We start from the raw sequence: 21,717 nt of genomic DNA on the forward strand, positions 1-21,717 counted from the left end.
ATGAGCAACTCGGGAGTGAGACGGAAGGCGGCTCACCACGACGCACTCAATCGTCGACGTTGGGAGGCAGTAAAAAGAGTGGGTAGAAGAGGAAGAGGGGAGGTGGGAGGAGCGGGGCCTGGGCAAACATACCCGCACAGGGCGGCAACTTGAAGCTGTGGTGAAGTCAGTGACGACTAAAGTCTTCTGAGAAGCGCACCAAGAAAGACATTACCTTTACGCGGCGTATCCATTGGCTGCCACAGCGCAACGGGGGGAGGGGGGGCTCCACACACCATCCAGCCTGCCGCACAGGCCCCCACCGCCTCGTCGTGCGAAGCAGTCCTAGAAACGCGCGCTACAGCAATGCGCTAACTCAGCTCCCCACCCGCTGCGCAGCTTTCCTCGCAGCCGCACCCATCCTGCCGACCCCCACCTGGTGAGGACCCCTTTCAGGGTACCCCTCAGGCCCTCCTCACCCCAGCGGGCAGTGGTGCGGGTGACAGAGATGCTTGCGTGAGATCGGCACGCTGCTCATTGTGCGCACTATACAAGCATCTCCACTGCCGCAAACTTCTCCGGCGCAGTGCCATCCGGGACCGTCCCCGCGATATCTGTGGCGATGCATCGCCCTGACGTTTTCCACACCGTCGTGGCCAGAGCTCTGTCACCACGTGAAGCAGTTCGGGTACGGCAGAGATACAGAGGCTGCGTGGCCCCCTCGCGGTGGGTGAGGACTTGCGATATCGAGGGCGAGGGTGGCGAAAGCGAAGAGCAGAAAAAAAACAACCGAAGAAAAAGGGACTCTGTGCCCGAACGCGCACGGCAGTGAGTGACTTCCAGTCACACCCCACTCAGTACATAAGCACGCGCCGGCCAACACATGTGAAGGCAGGGCTGCCGACATAGGGGAGCAGGAGGCACGTAAGAGCAGGCGTCCCGTTAGGTCCACTCGACCGTACCCGAGGCCTCACAGAGGCGGCGACAGAGCGGGAGAGGAGAAAAAGGAAAGAGACCTAAGTGGCGGTGCATGAAGGAGGTGGGGGCTCTCAGATCAAGGAGGCGCACTGGCAGGTACGCACCTGCCGAGGAAGCGGAGGCATGCACACAGATTCGCTACTTCCCTGCACTTCGACACGTCACCACCATCGACCCTTCGGGGGAGGTGAAGCGGAAGAAGAAAGAACACTGAGGGATGATCAGATAAACTTTCGTTCACTCGCGCACAGCTTTTTTCACCCCCGTGCCGAGCAGCAGCCAGTGAAGGCGCTAAGCGGGAGAGGAGCGTACGCAGCCGAAGTCGCGAATCGCTCCTTTGAGCCGCACATGTGTACAAACGTGAATGAAAGGAGTGAGCACGCAGTGGCGAGAGCTGCGTCGTTGTCTGCCTTCTCGGCGATGACCGCCCGTTGTAGAGCGGGGGGGTGCAAGGGTAAAGGAGAGCGCTGTGCGCGTGTGTCAGAGAGGCAGCCATTCGCACGTGGTGCAGCCGGTGAGTGAAAACACGTGAGGCTTCGATCAGCGCGCAACCGCGCCTATGGTCCTGTGCTTTGCGTCTGAGCACACACGCACCACTTCCCTCTCTCTGTCTCCTCCGTGGCATCTGAGCTAGACGAGTGCGCTTAGTAAATCAGTCGTTTCTTTTTTTTGGGGGGGGGATGGACTCATTACAGCGACACCACGTCAGAGCGATTCCTCACGGTAGTGGGGCTTCCTTTGAGCAGCGCACCGGAGAGGGGGCGCCTACGCGGGGGAGCCTTAGCTGAAGAGGGGAGAGAAGGAGAGGGAGGGAAAAATGTCTATGGACAGATCCACGGGCACGAAAAAAAAAGAAAGTGAAGGTGGCCAAGAAGAGAGTAAAGCGGCTGAACTAAAAGGGCAAGATAAACACGTGAACGCAGTGGAACGAGGAGACGAGCAGCGAGTGCGATTCTTCACCTCCGCCAGACAAAGGCTCGCAAAGTGGCGTGGGGCACACCTCATCCCGCACCCCAATAGGAGGCGCGGCCCCCCACCCACCGCGAGGGGGCCACGCAGCCTCTGTATCTCTGCCGTACCCGAACTGCTTCACGTGGTGACAGAGCTCTGGCCACGACGGTGTGGAAAACGTCAGGGCGATGCATCGCCACAGATATCGCGGGGACGGTCCCGGATGGCACTGCGCCGGAGAAGTTTGCGGCAGTGGAGATGCTTGTATAGTGCGCACAATGAGCAGCGTGCCGATCTCACGCAAGCATCTCTGTCACCCGCACCACTGCCCGCTGGGGTGAGGAGGGCCTGAGGGGTACCCTGAAAGGGGTCCTCACCAGGTGGGGGTCGGCAGGATGGGTGCGGCTGCGAGGAAAGCTGCGCAGCGGGTGGGGAGCTGAGTTAGCGCATTGCTGTAGCGCGCGTTTCTAGGACTGCTTCGCACGACGAGGCGGTGGGGGCCTGTGCGGCAGGCTGGATGGTGTGTGGAGCCCCCCCTCCCCCCGTTGCGCTGTGGCAGCCAATGGATACGGTAGGACGGGAAAAGGTGGGAAGGGAGCACACAGCGAACGAAAACGGGCCAGAGCGAATGGCAGAAGGCGGTGAGGGGTGAGGAAGAGGTGAAATGGGAAGAGGGGCACGGCGCCAGACGAGCGAGATAGAAAAGGGCACGAAGGGGAAAAGGAGAAAGGAGAGAGGAGGGGGAGGGTAGTCGTGTATGTTTGCGGAGAAGAGAGTACGAGAGGAGGGCAGAGAGGGGAGGCGACCCCCTAACCTCCCCGCCTGAAAAAAAAAAAGAAAAGATCACTCGGCACGAAAAGTGGGCGAAGAAAAGGGGTGGGGCACCGCGTGCCAAAGACGCATCACGTGAAAAGCGGAGACAAAGGTGGAAAAAAAAGAGAAGAGCCGATCAACTGACAAGAATGCACAACGGCATCAACGCCAACGGAAAGAGAGAGAGAGGAGAAGAGAGGGGAGGGGAGGGGGTAAAGGGGAGCATCGACAACAGAATGGGAGGAAAAAGAAAGAGTAACACAGAAGATGACGCGCACAAACGACAGAGAGCGTTTCGTCCTCTGTGCTGGTCATTTTTCGTTCTCTGCTGCCTTTGTGCTGCAGCAGGCGCCTGTGAGTGTTCGCCTTCTGCGCGTGAGCGCCAACGCAGGCAGAGAAGTGAAAGAGAGAGAGCGCACGTGCTACAACAGAGGAGGCAGAAGTCGTCGAAGAAGCGAGAAGAGAATGAGGGGACTCAGCTGGGTTCAACATGTGTGGGAGGTATCTCCATACCTGTCTCCCACCCCCCACTCAGCTGCACCTCCAGGCAGCACAAACGATGGGTATTTCAAAGACGGAAAAAAAAGGCCCTGGGAAAAGCTCCATGATGGGCTGCGACTCCTTCAACGACCGCGCGTGGTATGGCCCTGTACGCTGCGGACTTCTTTGGTTTTGGTAATGAGAGGAAAAAAGGGAGAGGAGAGGGGCAGAAGCGGTCGCACGCCAACTCGTCTCTACGACAGCGCCGGTACCCAGCACACGGGTACACGCCACCTACAAGAGAGCGGGCACCGGCGTGCAAGAGAGAGGTGGAATGGAGCACGGGATGAGGGGGAAAGGGCTCAGGAGAGGGGAAGGGAGGGGGCGGCTGTAAACTAACAAAAATAACGCGAAGAATAGAGAGAGAGAGCACCTGTGTTGGAGCACACGCGCAGAGAGCACAGAAAACAATGCGAACCACAACGAAATGGAATATATAAAAAAACGGAGGAGCCGACGGTTCGATGGCGACGTGAAAAAAAAGGGTAACGAAGGGGGAAGTAAAACTCGGAGCGAGAGGGGTGCGACCATAGCAACGTTTGCGGGCGGGAGGGGGAGAGGGGGGAGGAGGAGGAAAAAAAAAAAGAAGATTCCGCGGGCGAAAGAGCGGGTCGCAGAAGAGTGGTGGTGCAGCGCAGAGAAGAGATACGTAGTCGCCGTGGCTTTGAGCATCAAACGCCCCTCCCACCACCTACCACTCCCTCTTCTTCACCCCACCTGTTGGGTACCCGCACGCGCTTGCGCCCCCTTGGTGTAAAGCTGGTGGGCATGCACGGCACGAGAGCCCACGGGAACGGGCTGTGGATGTCTATGACGAATGCGTCGTTGAAATCCGACAAGGGTAAGGGTGCCGGTAGGCTCGCCCACGCGTGCATGGCGGCTGAGTCGCGTCATATGCTCCCACCGCCGCATACTGTCCTCCTCCGCAAACACATCCACACACACACACACACTCGATCACCACCCCGCATTCCGCCGCAGAAGAAGACCGTGCGCGAGGAGGGAAGAGCGATGGCCTTCCAGTCCAGAGGAAAACGCCGCAAAAGAAAAATCGGCACCTGAGACGTTTGGGGCGGCGACCAAAGCAACGATCCGACGAGTAGCCGCGAGAGGCGAGGCGAGGCGAGGGGGAGAGAAGGGGGAGATGGAGAGGGGGAGAGGGGTGACGCACACACACACAGCAAGGAGGAAGGAGCGAGCCGCTGAAGGGGACGAGAAACGCACGAAGAGACGCGTGAGCAAGGCAACGTGGAACGACGTGTGGGGGGAAGAAGGGAGAGAGAGGCAAAACGAGAGGTTTGTGTGTGTGTGTCGGTGAGAGGAGGGGAGTGAGGTGTGGAGCAGAGGAAGAGCGCACCGAGGAGGATAGCGAGACAGGCACCCCTTCCCGTACGTGCGAGCCCAGAGATACAGCGAGAAAGAACGACTCACACGACTGCGCGCAATAGCGCACACGCACATACGGCAGCGGAGGGAGGGGAAGAGGAGGGGGAAGGGGGGGATAGAACCCTTGCGCAGACATCCGAGCAGCTTCAAAGCGATGTTGGTCTTCGTTTCCCATAAGGGCAGGTGGCCTCCATTGCGTCCCCCTCTTTCGTTTATTGAATAGAGGAGGGGGAAGCGGCGAGGTAGCCGCTGTGAGAGCGAGACGGGTGGAGAGCAGAGGAGGCTGTAGAGGGGGGGGTAGAGCAGGTTTCTACTCGAAACACGCAAGGAAAGGGGGGAGGGGAGCAAACAGATATGGGAATACGTTGGGAAGGCGTTTGACTGCGTGTGCGCGTTTGTGCACGTCACGAAAAAGAGACTGAGGGAGGGAGATGAGGAGATGAGGAAAGGACAAGCGAGAGGAGGTGATTACAATGACGCTGATGCGGCGGTGCTGGCGGTGAGACGTATCGCAGCACCTCCGCTGGAGAGCAGACGAGAGAGCGCCATAGATATACATATACATATATTCCCCGCTACACTACGACGCCCGCGGCTGATGATGTCTGCGCAAATACAACACGTCCGAGTCCGCAAGCCACCTCTTCGTCTGACATCCACTTCACACCAATTCATAACACATGGGAAGCAGGAGGGGGGATGGGGAAAGAAACGAAGCACGCGATAGAGGCCATCTCACAGGGATGCTGTCCACGCAGCACCGCATGTACTTGTAAAGAGACATAGGCGGCATGGAAAAATGAGCGGAGCACCTCAACGACTTCCCCTCCTATCCTCCACTGCAGCGATATTAAGATTTTTCACTTGTGTTGGCCGACGAAGAGAGTGACTCCGGCGCGGCGATGCTTACCCACGTTCGCTGCCCTCCCTTCTTCGGCTCACGGAATATGCGCTGCATCACCGACCGTCGATCCCGTTCCCCCACTGGTTGCGACCCCGTCGGCGGCACAGCATTTCCCGGTGCCACAGCATCCGCCCCGCTCATGGTCGACACCTCGTGAGACGGGATGGAGGACGACAGCTCATGCACGTTAAGCTGCGAATGCCGCTGTGACTGTGAGCCAATAAGAACGCCTGCATGGCGCGCTGTAACCGCTGACGGAGAGCAGGCGGGGTTGAAGGTGGGCGTGTCCACCTCGTTACCCCCCTCAGCAGAAATATTCCCTTCGAAGGGTGCCGGCAGGCCTTCATTGCGCAGCCAAATGGCCTCGAGGGGGGATCGCACGCCCTGTTGTCTGCCCCGCAGTGCGCGAGCCGCCCCGGAGGGGAAGAGCTGTGCGGCAGGTGTAAAGGTGAGGGGGGGTGTCGGGGTTAGCGATATAGGAGAGTACGGCGATGCAGAGGTCGATAGAGCGGCAGAGTGCGCGCGGGTGATGAAGGCGGGCCTGGGGGTACTTAGCGGCACGCTGCGCTGCGAAGGGCGGGCGTTCGAGGGAGCATGCGAAGCAGACGGAGACGGTCGAACCTCCTCTTTGGCGCTTAGCAGAGCTACGGACGTGTTCTGCGAGGCAAGCGGGGGGAGGAGACCACTGAAGCCAAGCCTGCTAGTTTGCAGTAGCGACGGCACTGCGGAGGACTCCGCCACGGCTGCCCCGCTGCTTCTGGGATTGCTGACGCTCGGTGACAGCTGGCGAGAGGAACCGGTTTCGTTGTGTACCGTCCCTGGAGACGACGCGCTGTTGTCCGCGGGCTCACCGTAGAGTACTTGAGGAGCACCACTGGCCTGCCGAAGTTTTCGCGTCGAGGTATCCCCAGTGGAGGTCCTGACGGTAGGATCGAACACGGGAAAGGTCATGAGCGGCGGTAGCTGCTTGGCACCGAGCGCGGCACGCGAGGACTGCACGGGGATGGCCGAGGCGTCCAAGCTGCACGACGAAACGCAGAAAGGCTGTGGCGGCTGCGCGTGCAGCGGTAGTCGCGGATTCGGGGGGGACGTGACGTAGATGGTGTCGGCAGTCGACTGGCGTGAGGTGCTCGTCGATGTGCGCTGCAGAGTCGGCAAGGAAGAAGTCGATGGCCCGCCTCTTGCCAGGGCAAGTGGTACGTGCATCTCTGTTGCCCCCAGCGTCTCCACGCCGCGAGAGCTGCTCGTCGCCGCGCTCCGCTCGAGCGTTGTCGAGCGCGGTGCAGCACCCTGCAACTTCAGTGATTTGCTAAGGCTGGCAAGGAGCGGCTTTGGGCAGCAGCATAGCGTCTCTGTCGTCACCCCCGTGGTGGAGGTCGTTCTATCCATGACTGCCTGAGAAGAAGTGCTCTGTTGTACAACGGATGCGTTGTCGCCGACGCCGAGGTGACCGATGTTGATCGACTTCGGCTCCGGCTTCTCAGTTTTCCCCGCTGCGGCTGACCCTTTCATCTCACGCGGCGAGGATGGAGCAGCGAGCCCTGTCAGGTCTGCTGTGAGTGACACCGGGCGAACCAGCAGCTCTTCCACACGCGCCTCCTCCTCGTTCTTTGCGTAGGAGCCCCTTGAAACCATCTCCATCTCCGCTAGCGAGTCAACGCGGGTAAGCGGGAGACACTGAAACACTCGTGAAATCTGCTGCGGCGACCAAATGGAGGGCAGACCACTGCTGCGGCAGAGCGTCAGTGGGCCCTCGTGATGCGGTGGTGCGGGGGGCACCGTAATGAGACTCGTGCCGGTGGAGCCCAGGAAGGACGTCGCGAAGCTGCTCATGTGTGCCGGCGAGTCCTGCGACATGGCGGCGGAGTCCGACGACATCGACTGCGCAACGCGGACCAGCAGGGGGCCCACTGGGGGGTCGAGTGGCGCAGAGGAGCGCGGCCCCGCCGGCGCAGAGCCAGCGTGGTGCCCCAAAGGGTTTATCCTCGCTTTCTGTTCACGCATGTGTGTGCGTGTGCTGGATACCTTTCCGGTGTTCCCTGGGTCGATCCGCGTCTGACGCGCGCGCGCGCACGCCAACGGAGCAACAACAACAAAAAAAGAGAGCGGTAAGGCAGTGGGATGGAGGCGGGGAGGGGTGAAGCGGGTGGCGGGACGGACGAACGCGCCACCACGCCTGCCCCTGCGTCGTATCTCACGCGTGTCGAGTGGCTGGTGAAGCACAGCTCTTTTGGCGACTGTGAAAAGAGACACAGGGCGAAGAGAGAGGCTCCGTGGCAGAGAAACCGTTCCCGCGGCCAACAAGCAATGGGAAAGGCACCGTAACACGCACAGTCAAGCACAACAATGGGAGAGCGCGTGGACAGTAAGTGAAGCAACGCGTTGGCGATGAAGGGAGCCCCCCCAGCGCGCAACACCGAGAGAGACAGGGGTGAAGCGCGCAAAGAAAGACGAGGAACAAAACCACGAGAAGAGAGCTATCCGCAGCGCCAACGCTGAGGCGGTTTCGTGGCGCGTCTTTGATCCACACAGAAAAATACCGGAGAGATCGAGGCGGCGCAATAAAGCGCACGAGGGGGAGGGGGAGGGAGAGGGAGAGGGGGTATCGGCGTTTGTGAAAGAGGAGGAGGAAACGAATTGGAGGGGGAGGGAGAAGCGAGCAGCGGATAATGGCAACCTCGAAAGTGAACAAAGCATGTGGGCAGCGGTACACCGCAATACAGTAATAGAGAGAGAGATGCGCGCACACACACACACCTGTCAGCAGCAGCCAGCACACGCCGAAACAACAGTTCGTCAGCAACAACAAATATAAAAAAAGAGCAAAAAAACACACGGAAAGAGACGCAGTACTCTTTGTACAAGTACGGCCACCTGCAGAGTGTGTGGCGGAGGGTGAGGGGGAGATGTGAAGGAGAGGCCTACAGCCTCGCAGCTAACGATGTGTCTCACTTCTATATATATGTATATATATTCGATAGAGAAGGCCTTTGTATGGAAGTAGAGAGCCTTCACAGACGGCAACACCTTTCAGGTCTCAGCAGCAAAGCAAACTGAGGAGAAAGGATAAGAGAAGGATGGTGGAAGCGGAGGGGGGCGCGTGAGGAATACGCGCAGCTTAGGTGGATATCCACGTGTGCGTGTCCGTCTATTCACATACCTGTATGGTGGGAAGTAGTGGTACCAGTCGAAGTAGTGGTAGTGGTAGTGGTAGTGGTAGCAGCCGCAGTATGGTGATTCTGGGGAAGAGGGTGAGATAAAGCACCCGTGAGTGAAGGAATAAACGCAATCAAGACGTGCCGCACAGAAGAATGAAATTGAATATATATTTCTATATATATATATACTGTGCGTGTGCGTGTGTGTGTGTGTGTGTCTGTACGACACGCGGGAGCCCACAGTTGTGAAGGCAGAGAAAAAGATAAAAGCAAAGGGAGTGCACACGTACACATAGACACATACACAGAGAGAGAGAAGAGAGAGAGGAGAAAGGCGCAGCCGGTGGGTAGCGGATGGGTGGCAATGCACAGAAGCGACGAACGCAAAAACAGTCGAGCTGCTTTTCGTTTTATGCCTTCGGGCGCCAACAGAGTGTTCACCGGCCGATGATGAGACGCCGACGGACGCACACACACGCACAGACACAAGAGATTGTTGGGGCGGAAAAGAGAGCGGGTCCGGACGAAGAGGTGAGCACTCGTGGGCAGAACGTTAGACGACCACCAAGAACAACGCCGAATGAGTGAGGAACTGACGGGTCAACTGGGCCCGCGTACTAAAAGAAGAGGTGAAAGAGAGAGAGAGAAGGAGACGGAGAGGAGAGGAGGGTGGAGGGTGGAGTGGGGTGGAGGCTCTAACGTTATTTGTTTGTTTGATGGATTGCGGTTATCTGTAGACGATATTTATTTGTGTTCAAAGAAGAAGAAAATACAATGCCAACACACTCGAATGCGTGCATGTGTGTCTGTGCGTGTGAGGTGGAGAGAGAGAGAGGAGCGGGGGCAGAGAAGAGGGGCGTAAAGGTGCGAAGAGGGTGCCCGCAAGTAACCGTGTGCGCGTCTTCCTCGCCGCACGAGCTCGAGAGGCGGAGTGGAGCCGAAGGGAAGATATACAAAGAGCGAGATCCAGAGAGAGAGAGGGAAAGAAAAAGGGCACGAAAGAGAGCGTGTGTAGAAGAGAAGGCGGGGGAGAAACCGCACCAGTGAGATTTGCCTAAGGCCTAACGTAGTGAGATAGGGACAGGAAACGGAAGAGAGGGAAGGCAAATAAAAAGAGGTTGCTCTTCTGCTCAGCGAGAAGGAAAGCTGGCGAGGGAGATGGCGTCCCGTCCCCCCGGTGACTGTTCTTCAAAGCACTGGTGCTGCGTGGCCCGTAACGGCATGAGAACCCTCGCACGTTGTTTGTGGGTGTGGGTGTGGGTGTGTGCGTATCTCGACGGGCACCGATGTGAGTAACGGCGGGGGGAAACGAAAAAAGAGACAAGAAGAGGGAAGGACAAGGGGGGAGGAGGGGAGCACTGCAGCATACGGCTAGGCCGGGCCGTCCAAACAGCTGGCACCAGGACGGATACGCAAGGGAGCTGCACGCACATGGTATGATACAACGGCATTGAAGAGACGTGTGGGCCATCAGGCGCATGCTCGGTGCACACGATCACGTCAGGGATGTGCTCGGCATCTCCTTCGGTTGTCCTTCGCAGGTGGCCCTCCATGCTCGGGGTGCGCACCACATTGTGGAAAAAGGGGTGGGAGGGAAGGGAGGCACCACCGCGAGCCGCCGCCCCGCTCCTCATCGAGATGAGTGCTGTCCTCCTCTAACGCGGCACAACGGAAGTAGAAAACGGCAGATTCAAAAACACCAGCAGGTCTTCATCGAACAAACTATGGGAGAAGATGTGCGCGTAGGCGCCCACCCCCTTCCTCTTTCCTCACCCTCACACACACACACACACCTCTCTCGCTGAGGGGACAAGAGCGCGCAAAGGTGCGCGTGTGGCGCATACGGACCCTATGGAAGGAGCCTCCCTCAGTAGAAGGCACAAGAAGCGGAGACGAGGGAAGGAAAGTGAAGCGCCGCACACACACACGCACACACACACGAGAAGCGGAGCCGCATTTGAGCCCAAGGCGGCATCACCTTCGGACGCCATTCATACGCCTACCACCACCACCACCGCCACCTCATAGAACTGGGAAAACACGTAGGCTGCGCACGATAGGTGAGATGGAGGCGATGAGAAAGGGGGCAAAGATGAAGCCTCCACAGAGGGATCGTTGCCAATCAAAAGTAGCGAGAGCGGTGTGTGCTTGTGAGGGAGGGATGGAGGGAGGGGCTTCTTTGCGGCAGAGACGTGACTGGTCATATTCACACCGAAAAAAAAAGGTGCGGCGTTGCTTCACTTTCTCCGCCGCTGACCTCTGCAGATCTCTTTTCGGTGAGCCGGCATCCTTCCCTCAACATGATGCGCGACACTCTTTCCGCCCCAGCACTCATCGCTTCGAAGTAATCTGAAGATCCACCGAAACCCTCTTCTCGGCCTCCACCGGGGTCTCGAAAACGACCGTCGTGTTGGCGCCGGAGCCGCGGTGCCTGTGCGAGCGCCTGCGCCGCGACGACCTGTGCGTCCCCTTGTCACCTACGTCTGCCTCTGTCTTCTCAGCTTTCAAAATGGGCTGCGCCGGATAATCTCCCGTTGCCACATCCGCCTCGTCCTCGCCACAGAGGCGGTCCGTGACGGCGAGGCGCACCTCTGTACCTATCAGCGACGGGTCCGACGCAGAGTGCACGGCTGTCAGCACCAGCGCCGAGGCGCCCGTTTGGTACTGCAGCGGCGAGAACATGTAGCCACCGTTGCCGTCGAAGTAGAGAATCCAGTTGTGGTACGGCCACACGCTGCGGCGGTGCGCAATCGTGATGACAGTGATGCCGAGGTCGACGCAGCGGTTGTACATCTGCCGCTCTCCATCGAGGTCGACCAGGCTGCTGCACTCATCGAGAATGGCGAAACGCGGGCGGTGGAAGAAGAGGCGGGCCATAGCGAGACGCTGCTGCTCACCAAGTGAGAGGGCGTCGTCGCCCCATGAAAGCCGCGTCTCCCACGACATGTTCAGTTTGGTAAACACGTATTCTAGTCCGGCCATCTGCATGTAGCCGTACAGCTCGGCCTCACCGATGGTGAGGTCCTTCTTTTTCAGGGGGTAGATGACCTGCTCGAGGAGAGTACCGCTGTACATGTACGGTCGCTGCGGGACGTAGTACAGCTGCTCCGCCTCCGGCTTCTTGATACGGCCACCCCGCAGTGGCCACAGCTCCCCCAGAAGGCGGAACGTGGAGGACTTGCCGCACCCATTGCGGCCCACAATGAGAAGGTTCATTCCCGGCTTGACATAAAACGACAGGGAGTTGCAGAGGCACTCGCCGGTGGGCAGCACAAGCGGGACGTCGACGAACTCTATGTGGTCACCACGCACGATGTGACCGCAAGAGCCCTCGTAGTCGGCCGCGCGCCCCTCCTCAGCCTTGCCTGCCAGAGCAGCACCAGGGGCGCGGTGCGCCGTCGAGGACTGCGCTGTGGTGTCCGTATGCATCTCGACCAGCATGTCTGCACGCTCCAGCGCAGTAAGCAGCTGCGTCAGTCGGCGTGTGTAGCCGCCGATGACGAACATCAGCTTGACGTTCCACAAAAACCGGCCGATCGCGGTCGCGAGAGTCTTGAAAGTGTACGAAGTGCTCGTCAGAGTCGCGGTGGCCGCGCCGGCGGTCTTCGTATGCTCCCGCTGATGCATGGCGGCCATCGCGCACACCGCGTAGCCCAGCAGCACCGACCCATACTTGTTGTGTAGAGCCTCCGTCAAGTTGAAGCGGGCCCGCACGTAGGCGGCGTAGCGCGACTGGTCCGTGACTGCCTTGAAGAGACGCTTCAGCAGCTTCTCATAGAACTGAAGCCCCTTGGTTAGCGTGATTTCCTCTGTGTGTGCCAGCAGGCGCTGGTGTGCCCTCCGCACGGCACCCTCCTTCTCCATACGCTGGTGAATCATCCAATCAAGGTTGGGTGCGAAGCGCAAGACCCAAACGGCAAAGCCCAGGTAGTACGACCATGTCATGAACGGCCCTTTCCACCCCGTCTGTCGCGCCAATGTGAAGGAGAAGGTGAGGGCCTCGATCAGCGGGCGCGGAAGGCTAGTGAAGAGGGCCGCCGACGCACGCGACCAGCTGCGAACATCCTCGGTAATGCGCTGGTCCACGTCGTCCACCTCGCGCAGACCAGCCACCTGGAAGAAGACGCGCCGCTTCAGGTAACGGTCGGAGAAGTACGCGGCGAGGTTTTCACGAAAGTGCAGCCCCAGCATCTCGGAGTAGTAGTCGAGCGTTACGTTCAGAAGAGTGGCTGGGACACATAACGCCGCAAATGTCGCCAGTGCACGAATGACGCTCCGCAAATTGCCCTCGACAGCCGTGCGGCTGACCCACCCGCTGACTTTCACAACCCGCACCGAGACGTAGGCGCGCGCAAGCATGAGCACAAAGAGGATGTAAACGCGTCGCGCCTCACGGCCATGGCAGCTGGGAAGCGCCACGCGCAGGAGCTGCGTAAAGCGCTGAAGCATAGACATCTGGCTGGCCTCCTCGTTGTTGGCCGCAGACGCTGTTGCGAAGGTAGAGGTGATGGTAGGCACAGCAGCAGCGGTCGACACTGGAGAAGAGAGAGACCGAGAGACCAACTGCGCGGTGGATGCGGAGCGTTTCATATTTCGTCCCTCATATCCCGTGTTGCCGTACGCAATGCTGGCCTGAGTGCCTCGCAGCGATGGTGGTGGCATCGCCTTGGCCAGTTGCCGCCCACTCGAGGTTACGTACATGGTTGCGAGGAAAACGAGAGAGCCACCCACCCACCTGGTCATGACAGGGTCTCGCAGCCGCGACGCCGCGTACTCCCTCACGTACTCGCCGAGCACCTCCGAGGAGACCATCTTCGCAAGGAGGCGCCGTGAGATGACGTGCAAATGTGAAAGCGAACGGAAAGAATGAGCGAGGAGGAGGAGGGAGAAAGCGTCTCTGCATCAGTTGCGTCAGCGTCGATCAACGGACCCCCGAATGTCGTCGTGCACCTGATGCACCGCGTACGCACATGTGAGAGTGGGTTTGGATAGCGTGGTGCATGAGAGAGAGGGAGAGGAAGAGGGACAGGGACGCAACAGAAGAAAGGAATACGCACGGTGAGTTGCAGCAGACAGTCGTGGCGCACAGCGAGGGGGACCTTCGTCGGACGCGCTAAGAGTGTGTAGAGGGCAGTGTCAGCTTTCACACCCCGCACAGTTGAGCACCAGCTGGTGCAACAAGGCGGTAAGGGAGCAGGCGCAGCTACCTCCAGATGCGAGAAAGAAGGTCGGAGGGGAGGGGGGGGGGCGTTTTCGTACACGCACTTAACCCCCATGAGGCAGCGCCAGCGGCACTTGGCGAAGGGCGCTGCAAGAGGGAAGGGGAGGGGGCGTATGAAAGAAGCGAAAAAAAACAGTGATGTGTGCGCACGGGCGGATGTAGAAAACGTTCAGCCGATAAGGACAGCAACGATTGAAGATTCTCAAAAGCAGATGCCGGCGCACAGCGTCAGAAGAACCGCATTCGTCGGCGCGTGTCGCTCCAACCACCCTTGTGATGGAGCAACGCCAACGGCACCGCTGCTGCCTTCCTTCGCCTTCCCCTCTCCTTCGCGCCCCACCAGCAGCAGGCAGGTGCCACTGTGGTCTTCCCGCTTCTACCCCCCTTCTGACTTTCCTTGCCACACCTCATGTAAAGCCTCAGCGCTGTTTCGGCTATGAGATTGAGGCACAGCGCGAAGGAGCACACACAAGGCAGTGCCTGAACCAGGAAGCGTATAAGGGGCGGGCACACGCAACACAAGTAGAGAGCTGCGACCGGGCGTCGCACCACCCCATATGCATAAGAGCTCAGGTGCGTCACAGACGACCACACAGAGTGAACGGAGTAGGTATGAATAAAAAGGCCTCATAGTGTACGGCACAGCGCGCAGGCGTAGGCACGAATTTGCACCCAAGCAAAGGGTCCTGATGAGGGAGTCGAGTCGTCGTCGAGCAGCGTCGACGGCGACGAGAGAGGAGCCGAGGGAGCCGACGAAATGAGGTACAACGACAACAGCGTCTCCAACACAGTTGGTGCCCGCTCAAGCCTATTTTGCCCCTCTCACAGCTGACCGTACACGACTGCCGACCAGGTGGCGCTTGGAGTCGACGTTCCAGCGGTGGTTTTCCGAAGCCACAGAGCAAGGCTGGACGGCAATAGAACACGTGCTTGGTGACCCGCTAGACGGCCCCCGACCCCCTGCCAACAGCAGGCGCAGCAGCTACTCCCCATGCAAGCGATGGCACCAAAATAGTCCCCCGGCACTCTCCCCCTCCTCCAACACTGACGCCTACGCTGCCTCCGCGGCGCTCAGCAGTTCTTGAATGTATCGGTGATACGTATCATTTGTCTCGTACAGGGACAGAAGCTCACGGTGCAGCTGCTCGTACTCCGCCACCGGCACGGGCACCGTGAGCTGTGGGAAGGTTGTGGTGTGCGTGATGGGAGCCAGTGCAGCATTCACAAGGCTGCGCAGCTGAGCCTCGGGTAGCAGTAGCGAAACGCCCGCCACTGACTCTGAGGAGGCAGATGCGTCTGTCAGATTCCCCGCGAGAAGCGCCGCACGCTTTGCCATGAGCAAACGGCGCGTACGAAAGAAGGCATCGATCAGCTTCGACCCCCGTTCGAGTGATGGGCATCGGAGAGCGGCAAGGATGAGAGCCGGTAGAAGTCCAGCGCACAGAAAAATGAGCAGCTGCGTGATCGACTCGGCCTCGGGGGGTGGCGGAGCCCCGGAAGAGATAGCAGCTGAGCCAGATGATGCCTTGGGCCCACCCACCGACGCTGGCCACGCTGCCGAGATGCCCAGTGACGACAGCGTGAGGGATTTCATATTCGCTCGGTGTCCATATCTGCTGGTTGCACCGCCTTCGCCGTTTGCAACCGCATCGTCCATCTCTTGCGCCCAGCCGAAGAGAAGACATTCGTGACGAGCCACGTACATGAGCAGCTGCGCCACGTCATTCCTCTGTGCCGAGCCCCGATGCGGTCGCGCAGCCCCAAGGAGCCCGGTGGCCTCTGCCGGTGAACTTGCGCTGTGCCGAACCCCGCCGAGTGCGGCCATGACAGAGAGGGCCGCCGCGCACAACGCGAATTGCGCTATTGGGAGGTGGTCACTCAGAAGGCCGCTCGTGAGGAGCGTGGCGAGGCGCATCGAGCACAGCGGGCGTCCTGACGCTGTCCCGCCGCTTGCAGTCGTTTCCTCGTCTCCTGCGTCCTCCTCGGGTAGCGTAGTCGTTTCTGGAAGCTCAGCGCATAAGGCGAGAAACAGATCGTCGGGCGCTGGCGCGTCGGCACCCTCGCTGCTGCGGTTTGCTTGGTTCGTCGCCTTGCCGTCCTCGTAGTGAGATACGTGGAGGAGTATTGCTCGACAGCACCTCCACTTGAAGGAGCTGTCGATTGAGCAAGCCGCTGCTGGAGAGCGCAGACACACGCACATGGCAGCCATAATGAGCGAGTATCCGGTCAGAGGATCTGGACGGAGATCCGCACGGTTACCGAACAAGCCCGCAGCACTCGCCAATGCATAGAAGCACTTGGCCGAGTCCGCGGGGCTCAGCACTGTCGCCTGAAGCTGTGCGTCCAACACGTGTTGCAGCTGGAAAAGAAACCGGCGCCACGTCACAGGAAGGCGTAGCGGGTCCTCCTCGTGCCCTAAGAGCCCCTCAATCCTCAGGAGGGTGAAGCCGATGTGGTATAGCGGGCCGACCGCCGCGACACGCAGCCTCTCATTCTCGTTGAGATGGCGCTGCACATATGTCGAAAACCGCACCGAGGCCTCTTCTGTGCACCCCAGCAGCCACTCAGACAAGTCAACCGGAACGGGGTAGAGCGTCCCTTCGTCCTCGTACCGCTCCAGCTCCACGAAGTCCATCAACGGCGTCTCCGCGTCGGCCTCCTCCTCCCCGGTGTCGTCCTTGCCTGGAGCCTTCACGTCCGCTAGTGCCGACGTAGCAGTGGCTTTGGCTGTCTCCAGCTCCGCAGCGAGTACCTGCACCTGTGCGTCTCGCTGCGTCACGAGCCGCTGGGCCGCCTCCAGTTCGCTCTCCATCTCCGCCAGGGCGCCGACACGGTGCTCCAGCTTGCGCTTGAGGGCCAAACGCTCTCGACTCATGCGCTTCAGCGACTGCTGCAATCTGCGAACGTCCACGCCCGTCGTCGGCGAATCCGCCGCATCCCCCACATCGTCGCTGTCTACCCTGTCACGATCGCTGGGGGTGCCGGTTTTGCCCATCTGAAGCGAAGCTTTGCCACCATCTTCCCTGAGTCCTCCGAACCGTAGCGGGCTCGTCGTCTCAGACGAGTTCTCTACCGGGGCGCCGTTACACACCAAAGAAAGGGAGCACGATCGGTCTGAAACGCTTAGGGCTGCCGCCACTTTACCAGCGACACTTTTCAGCTCCGCCCGCATCTGCGCCGCGTCTGCACTGCGCTCCGCCAGTTCCACTTCCACCCTCTCCTTGGCCTCTTGTAAGCTGAGAAGTTCTACCTCCTTTCCTGCTAGGATAGCGCTGTGAGACTCCGACAACGCGGCCGCTTCAGCTCGATGTGCCACGGACAGTTCCTCCAGCTTGCGCAGCGTCGACTCGATGACACAAGCCTGTGCTTGCAGTTCCGCTTCCAATGGGTGCAACTGACTTTCCAGCGCTGCAATACGCTGGCGGTGGAAAACCTCAGCTTGCTGGCTCCGAGTCCGCAGCTCTGCGTGCGTAGCCTGTAGGGCACGGTACTCCTCCTGCAAACTCGAGAGGGCAGCCTGCTTGTTATCAAGCTCCTGCTGTAGCTGTGCAAGGTGTCCCTCCCGCACCTCTGCCACTGAGGCACCACCAACGTCGTCTGCCACAGCAACTGCGACCGAGGCAGGAGGCACCACCGCTGCTTCGGAGGCCGCTTCGGCAGTCTGCTCTGACTGCATCAGCGCTGCGACCTCCCGTTCCCAGGCTTTCTCGCGTCGGCTGTGCTGCTCGCACCTCTCCACCAGCGCCTCCTCGCTCGCCCGAGCACGCCGTGCCCACTCCGTCTTCTCCTCCACGAGCCCCTCAACCGTCTCCTGCATCGCGCGCAGCGCCTCGTCTTTCTCGGCAGCCTCTCGCCGAAGCTGCGCTGCCACGTCGCTGAGGTGGTCCGCGATGGACAGCACAGCGAGGCAATCACTTTGCCTCTCCTCCTCGAGGGCGTGGATGTGGTGCAAGAGGTCTGACCCTGTAGCAGCAACGATTTTGCTGCCAGCCGTCATGGAGGCTAGGCGTGGCAGAAACTCGGCAAGGCAATGGAGTGTGTCCGCCACCTCCTCCGTTGTCAGCGGCGGGCTGATGTTGCCATGCGGGAGCTCCATGTTCAACTCCCCCTCATGCGATGCGGCCAACGCTGAGGATCTCGCGCACTGCGGTACACTAGTGTTCTCTTTCACGGCGCCTGACTTGACCTTTGCCTCGCGTACTATGTCGGGGTAGCAGCGAGCCACTTGCCTCACAACGGCGAGTGCCGCTTCGTGGACTATGGACGGCGCGCTAGCCTCGCCAGCAGAGGGGGACGCAAGGGGAGCTTCCGTGCAAATGATCCCTGGAGCGCCGCGGGACGCCTCGCTAAGAAGGCTAGCCCACTCCATGCACTGTCGTTGCAATTTGTTCCGCTCCTGCACGAGACGCTCCACCTCCTGCTGGCTCTCACGCAATGCCGTCGCTGACGCATGAGTCCACGCCAGCCGGTGTGAGGCAGGCGCCGTAGTCCAACTTTGTTGAGAAGGTGAGCCCACAACGCCGCTTGGGCTCTCGAAGGCGGGCGCCATCCAGGAAGAGCCGGAAGGCGGCTGCACAGAGAAAGTAGACGATGGTAGTGACCAGCCCCGCGAAGGCGGTGCGGACATGCTCGGCGTACCGTCACGACTGACGGTAGAGCAGAGCGCCTGCTTCAGCTGCTGGATATGCTGCAGGTTCTTGCGATGCCGTTCCTCCGCGGCCACGAGGCGCGGAACGGCTGTGCCATCGACACCGTTCGCGCGCGAGAAGGTGCGCCGCTGTTGTGTTGGTGGCGCCGTCTGCATGTGATCTGCCGATCCTTTAAAGAGAAACGAGGAATCAATGAAAAACTGACAGAGAAATAAAGGCAACCCAGTCAGCCAGTCTGACGCTGAGTTCTACGGCAGCTCTTTTCACCAGCAGGAGTTGCTAGCCTATATGACTTCTGGCAGGGCTGTCCAATGAGCTGTATCGATGTTGTTGTCAATGTCTATGTATCTATTCAGAACCCAAGTGGTGCCTCGCTAGGGCTATTCATAGAGAAGAATAAAAAAAGGAAAGCGGAGGTAAGTGTAATAACAGCATCTACACAAATCACAGACATACTCCACTCACCCCTGGACTGAGTGGACAGCGAGTCGACTATTCAGATGATTGCGAGAGAAATGTATGAAGGCATGTGAATTCGTTAGAGGACTAGCCTCTACGCTGCCAGAGTCCCGCTTACCAGCCCCACTTCGGAAGGCTGAAGGCCGATAGCGCATCTGGGTAGAGCCCATCGAAGGGCTCCAAGCACTAGAGTACGTTGACTCGACTTCTCTCCCTGGGCACACAACGATCGAGAGAGAGAGAGAGAACAGGGAAAGCAAAGGCTCTCGGTTACCACGTCGGCAGTCGCTTCGCATCCAATAACGGGTGACGTACCCACTTGCCGGTGAAGGAGCACTTTGGAAACCCGGCCTTCTCAAAGAGAGGTTGCCCACTCATCTTTTCCTCGAATGTCTCTCGGGAGGTTAACAAACAACACTAGTGGAAGACGATATACTTGAAGGAATTAAAGAGAATGTTTTCACTGGCTGGCGGCAATGCCACCACGCTAGAGGCTCGCTCTAGCACAAGGTTCTACTGCGTACTTCCAGATAAACATCGCTTCGGGGCACTCTGCCTTTAGGCCCTTCACCATGATGTCGCGATGTTCTTCGGATGCCGCCAAGGCCACGGCGATACCGCCACGGCCGGTGCCGGACAGCTTCGCGCCCAGAGCACCATGGGCCCGACATACCCGCACAATCGAATCCAACTCGCGGCACGAAATGTTCATTTCGCGGCACAGATCGTGGTTGGCATTCATCAGCTGGCCCAAAAGTGGGAGGTCACCCTTCTGCAATGCCTCCCGAGCCCGAGAGACGATGTGGTTGTAGCTGTTGCACAGTCGCTGGAACTTTTCTGGTTGTTTTTTCTTCATCTGGCACACGTCACTTACGACTTCCACGGTGCTGGCAGTGATGCCGGTGCCCACGACAACAAGGTAGAGGCTGCTCTTGAGTGGAATAGGCTGGAATAGAGACTTGCCACCCTGGCGACGGAACGAAATGAGCCCCCCATACGTGGCAGCTGTGTTGTCCACCCCACTCGGTGTCCCATGGTAGCCACCCTCACCGATATAGGCGCTCTGATTCACCTGCTCTTCTGTCAGGCTCAGCTGGTACAGCTCACTCAAGGCGCGCGAGAAAGCAACGACATCACTGGCGGAAGCACCGATCCCGCTACTCGGAACCAGTGGTCCGCCAATGAACATCTTTAGCCCATCTTGAGATAGATCCACCTTCAGGTGATCAAGGACAAGCTGATGTGCTTTCCTCTGCTCCTCGCGCTTCTTTGCAGTGTATCCAGGTATCGCAGGGCGCTGGTCGTCCACCTGGAGTCCGGAGACTCCGGGGTTGACCTCGAGACGGCACTCTGTGTACTCCCTAATGCCGCCAACAATCGCCTCATATCCATACACGACAAAGTGCTCCCCAAAGAGAATCACTTTGCCATAGCCGATATTCTTGCCGGTGGTTTTGGTTTTCACGGGCCTCGGCATAGAGAAGATGCGAAAAGGTAAATTAGGAGAGAGGCGAGCAACGCTTATGGAAAGAGAGAGATGTAGTAGGGACTGACGTGAGAGCTACCCAGTTGCAGGAGAGAACTTCGCGGGCTAGAAGACAGACCCTATGTGATAGAAAAGGTAAAGCGGGGGTTAAACGAGATGATGTAGACGAAAGTTTCTGAAGCGTGAGAAGATACAAGTAAACTCCAAGTGAAAGGGTTAGAGGCTTCTGGCGCTGAGGTGGTGTAGAAAAAGCCACGTTTCGAAAAGTGTATCTGAGTGATGCACCAGCCGCAGAGAGCCCTGAAAACGCTCGAGACTGGCAGACAACTGGTTCAGTGGTAAAGAGGCCTTTGTGAGAGGGCAACTAAGTGCGCACGTTTGCATGGGTTTACAAGCACCACACACCTTCTCTCCAAGACGTTTGCTACTGATTCTGCACAGAGGTAGAGGCTTCATTGGCCAACGGACCCCCCTCTACCCACACCCGTTCTGGCGATTGCTGTTGTCGAAAATTTAAGACGGACGACCCGACATGATTAGCATCCTGGTGCTTGAATAGCAAGAGGGAGACTTCAAAATCTCAGACGCGCGGTGTTGCATCAAACATCGTGCCCCGATGCCTCATTGTTCAACACGATACCCCATTGCAATGTGTCAAAGCTCACCATCGAGGAGACGTGGTGTGCGACACGTACACCAGCGTCGAAGTTCACTTGCTATGTTGGCACTATAAAGCAAAGTCACAACAAAGGGCGAAAGCATGCTTAGAGACATGCTTCATTACAGAGTGCAGGTACGGTGGGGCGTGTGAAGATGGGGAGCAGCACATGCACCAAATCATCAGTATACCTCAGCTGATTGACCCGGCAAACATCTGTTCTGACTGCAGCAACACTCTCAAGCCAAAGTGCAGTTATATTGAATCTCTCCCTTTCTTGAAGGGCATGCGTGACAGGGCCGAGAGCGAAAGCACATGCTTCAGCATTAGAGGATACGAAAACACCTGGAAAGAACCATCCAAGAGAGCGCTTTAGAAAGAGACAAAAAGTTAGCAATCCGGCTTGCATTCCGTCACTTTGCGTGGATGACTACCTAGATACACGCGTAGTGCACACAACCTAGTTGACTACCTGCACGTGAGCCGAGTGAGCCGGATAGCGGAAGACCACCAGAGTGGACCGCCAAAGTTACTT

At 58.8% G+C, this 21,717-nt stretch overlaps 4 protein-coding genes across 4 annotated transcripts; all 4 read right to left on the reverse strand.

Moving 5' to 3' along the window:
* Positions 1 to 5,497: 5,497 nt before the first annotated feature.
* Positions 5,498 to 7,555, reverse strand: LSCM1_01354 (uncharacterized protein; the record flags this gene model as incomplete). Its single annotated transcript, XM_067318975.1, has 1 exon — positions 5,498 to 7,555. One exon carries the CDS (start codon positions 7,553 to 7,555, stop codon positions 5,498 to 5,500), a length of 2,058 nt encoding a protein of 685 aa, XP_067176254.1.
* Positions 7,556 to 11,040: 3,485 nt separating this feature from the next.
* LSCM1_01355 (uncharacterized protein) lies at positions 11,041 to 13,521 on the reverse strand (the record flags this gene model as incomplete). Its single annotated transcript, XM_067318976.1, has 1 exon — positions 11,041 to 13,521. One exon carries the CDS (start codon positions 13,519 to 13,521, stop codon positions 11,041 to 11,043), a length of 2,481 nt encoding a protein of 826 aa, XP_067176255.1.
* Positions 13,522 to 14,981: 1,460 nt separating this feature from the next.
* On the reverse strand, positions 14,982 to 18,734 carry LSCM1_01356 (uncharacterized protein; the record flags this gene model as incomplete). The annotated part of the gene is made up of 1 exon (XM_067318977.1): positions 14,982 to 18,734. One exon carries the CDS (start codon positions 18,732 to 18,734, stop codon positions 14,982 to 14,984), a length of 3,753 nt encoding a protein of 1,250 aa, XP_067176256.1.
* A 791-nt stretch (positions 18,735 to 19,525) lies between these two features.
* Positions 19,526 to 20,515, reverse strand: LSCM1_01357 (uncharacterized protein; the record flags this gene model as incomplete). The annotated part of the gene is made up of 1 exon (XM_067318978.1): positions 19,526 to 20,515. One exon carries the CDS (start codon positions 20,513 to 20,515, stop codon positions 19,526 to 19,528), a length of 990 nt encoding a protein of 329 aa, XP_067176257.1.
* Between the last annotated feature and the right edge of the window lie 1,202 nt (positions 20,516 to 21,717).

Source organism: Leishmania martiniquensis, chromosome 31 (genome assembly GCF_017916325.1).
Source record: "Leishmania martiniquensis isolate LSCM1 chromosome 31, whole genome shotgun sequence".
Taxonomy (NCBI): Eukaryota; Euglenozoa; class Kinetoplastea; order Trypanosomatida; family Trypanosomatidae; genus Leishmania; species Leishmania martiniquensis.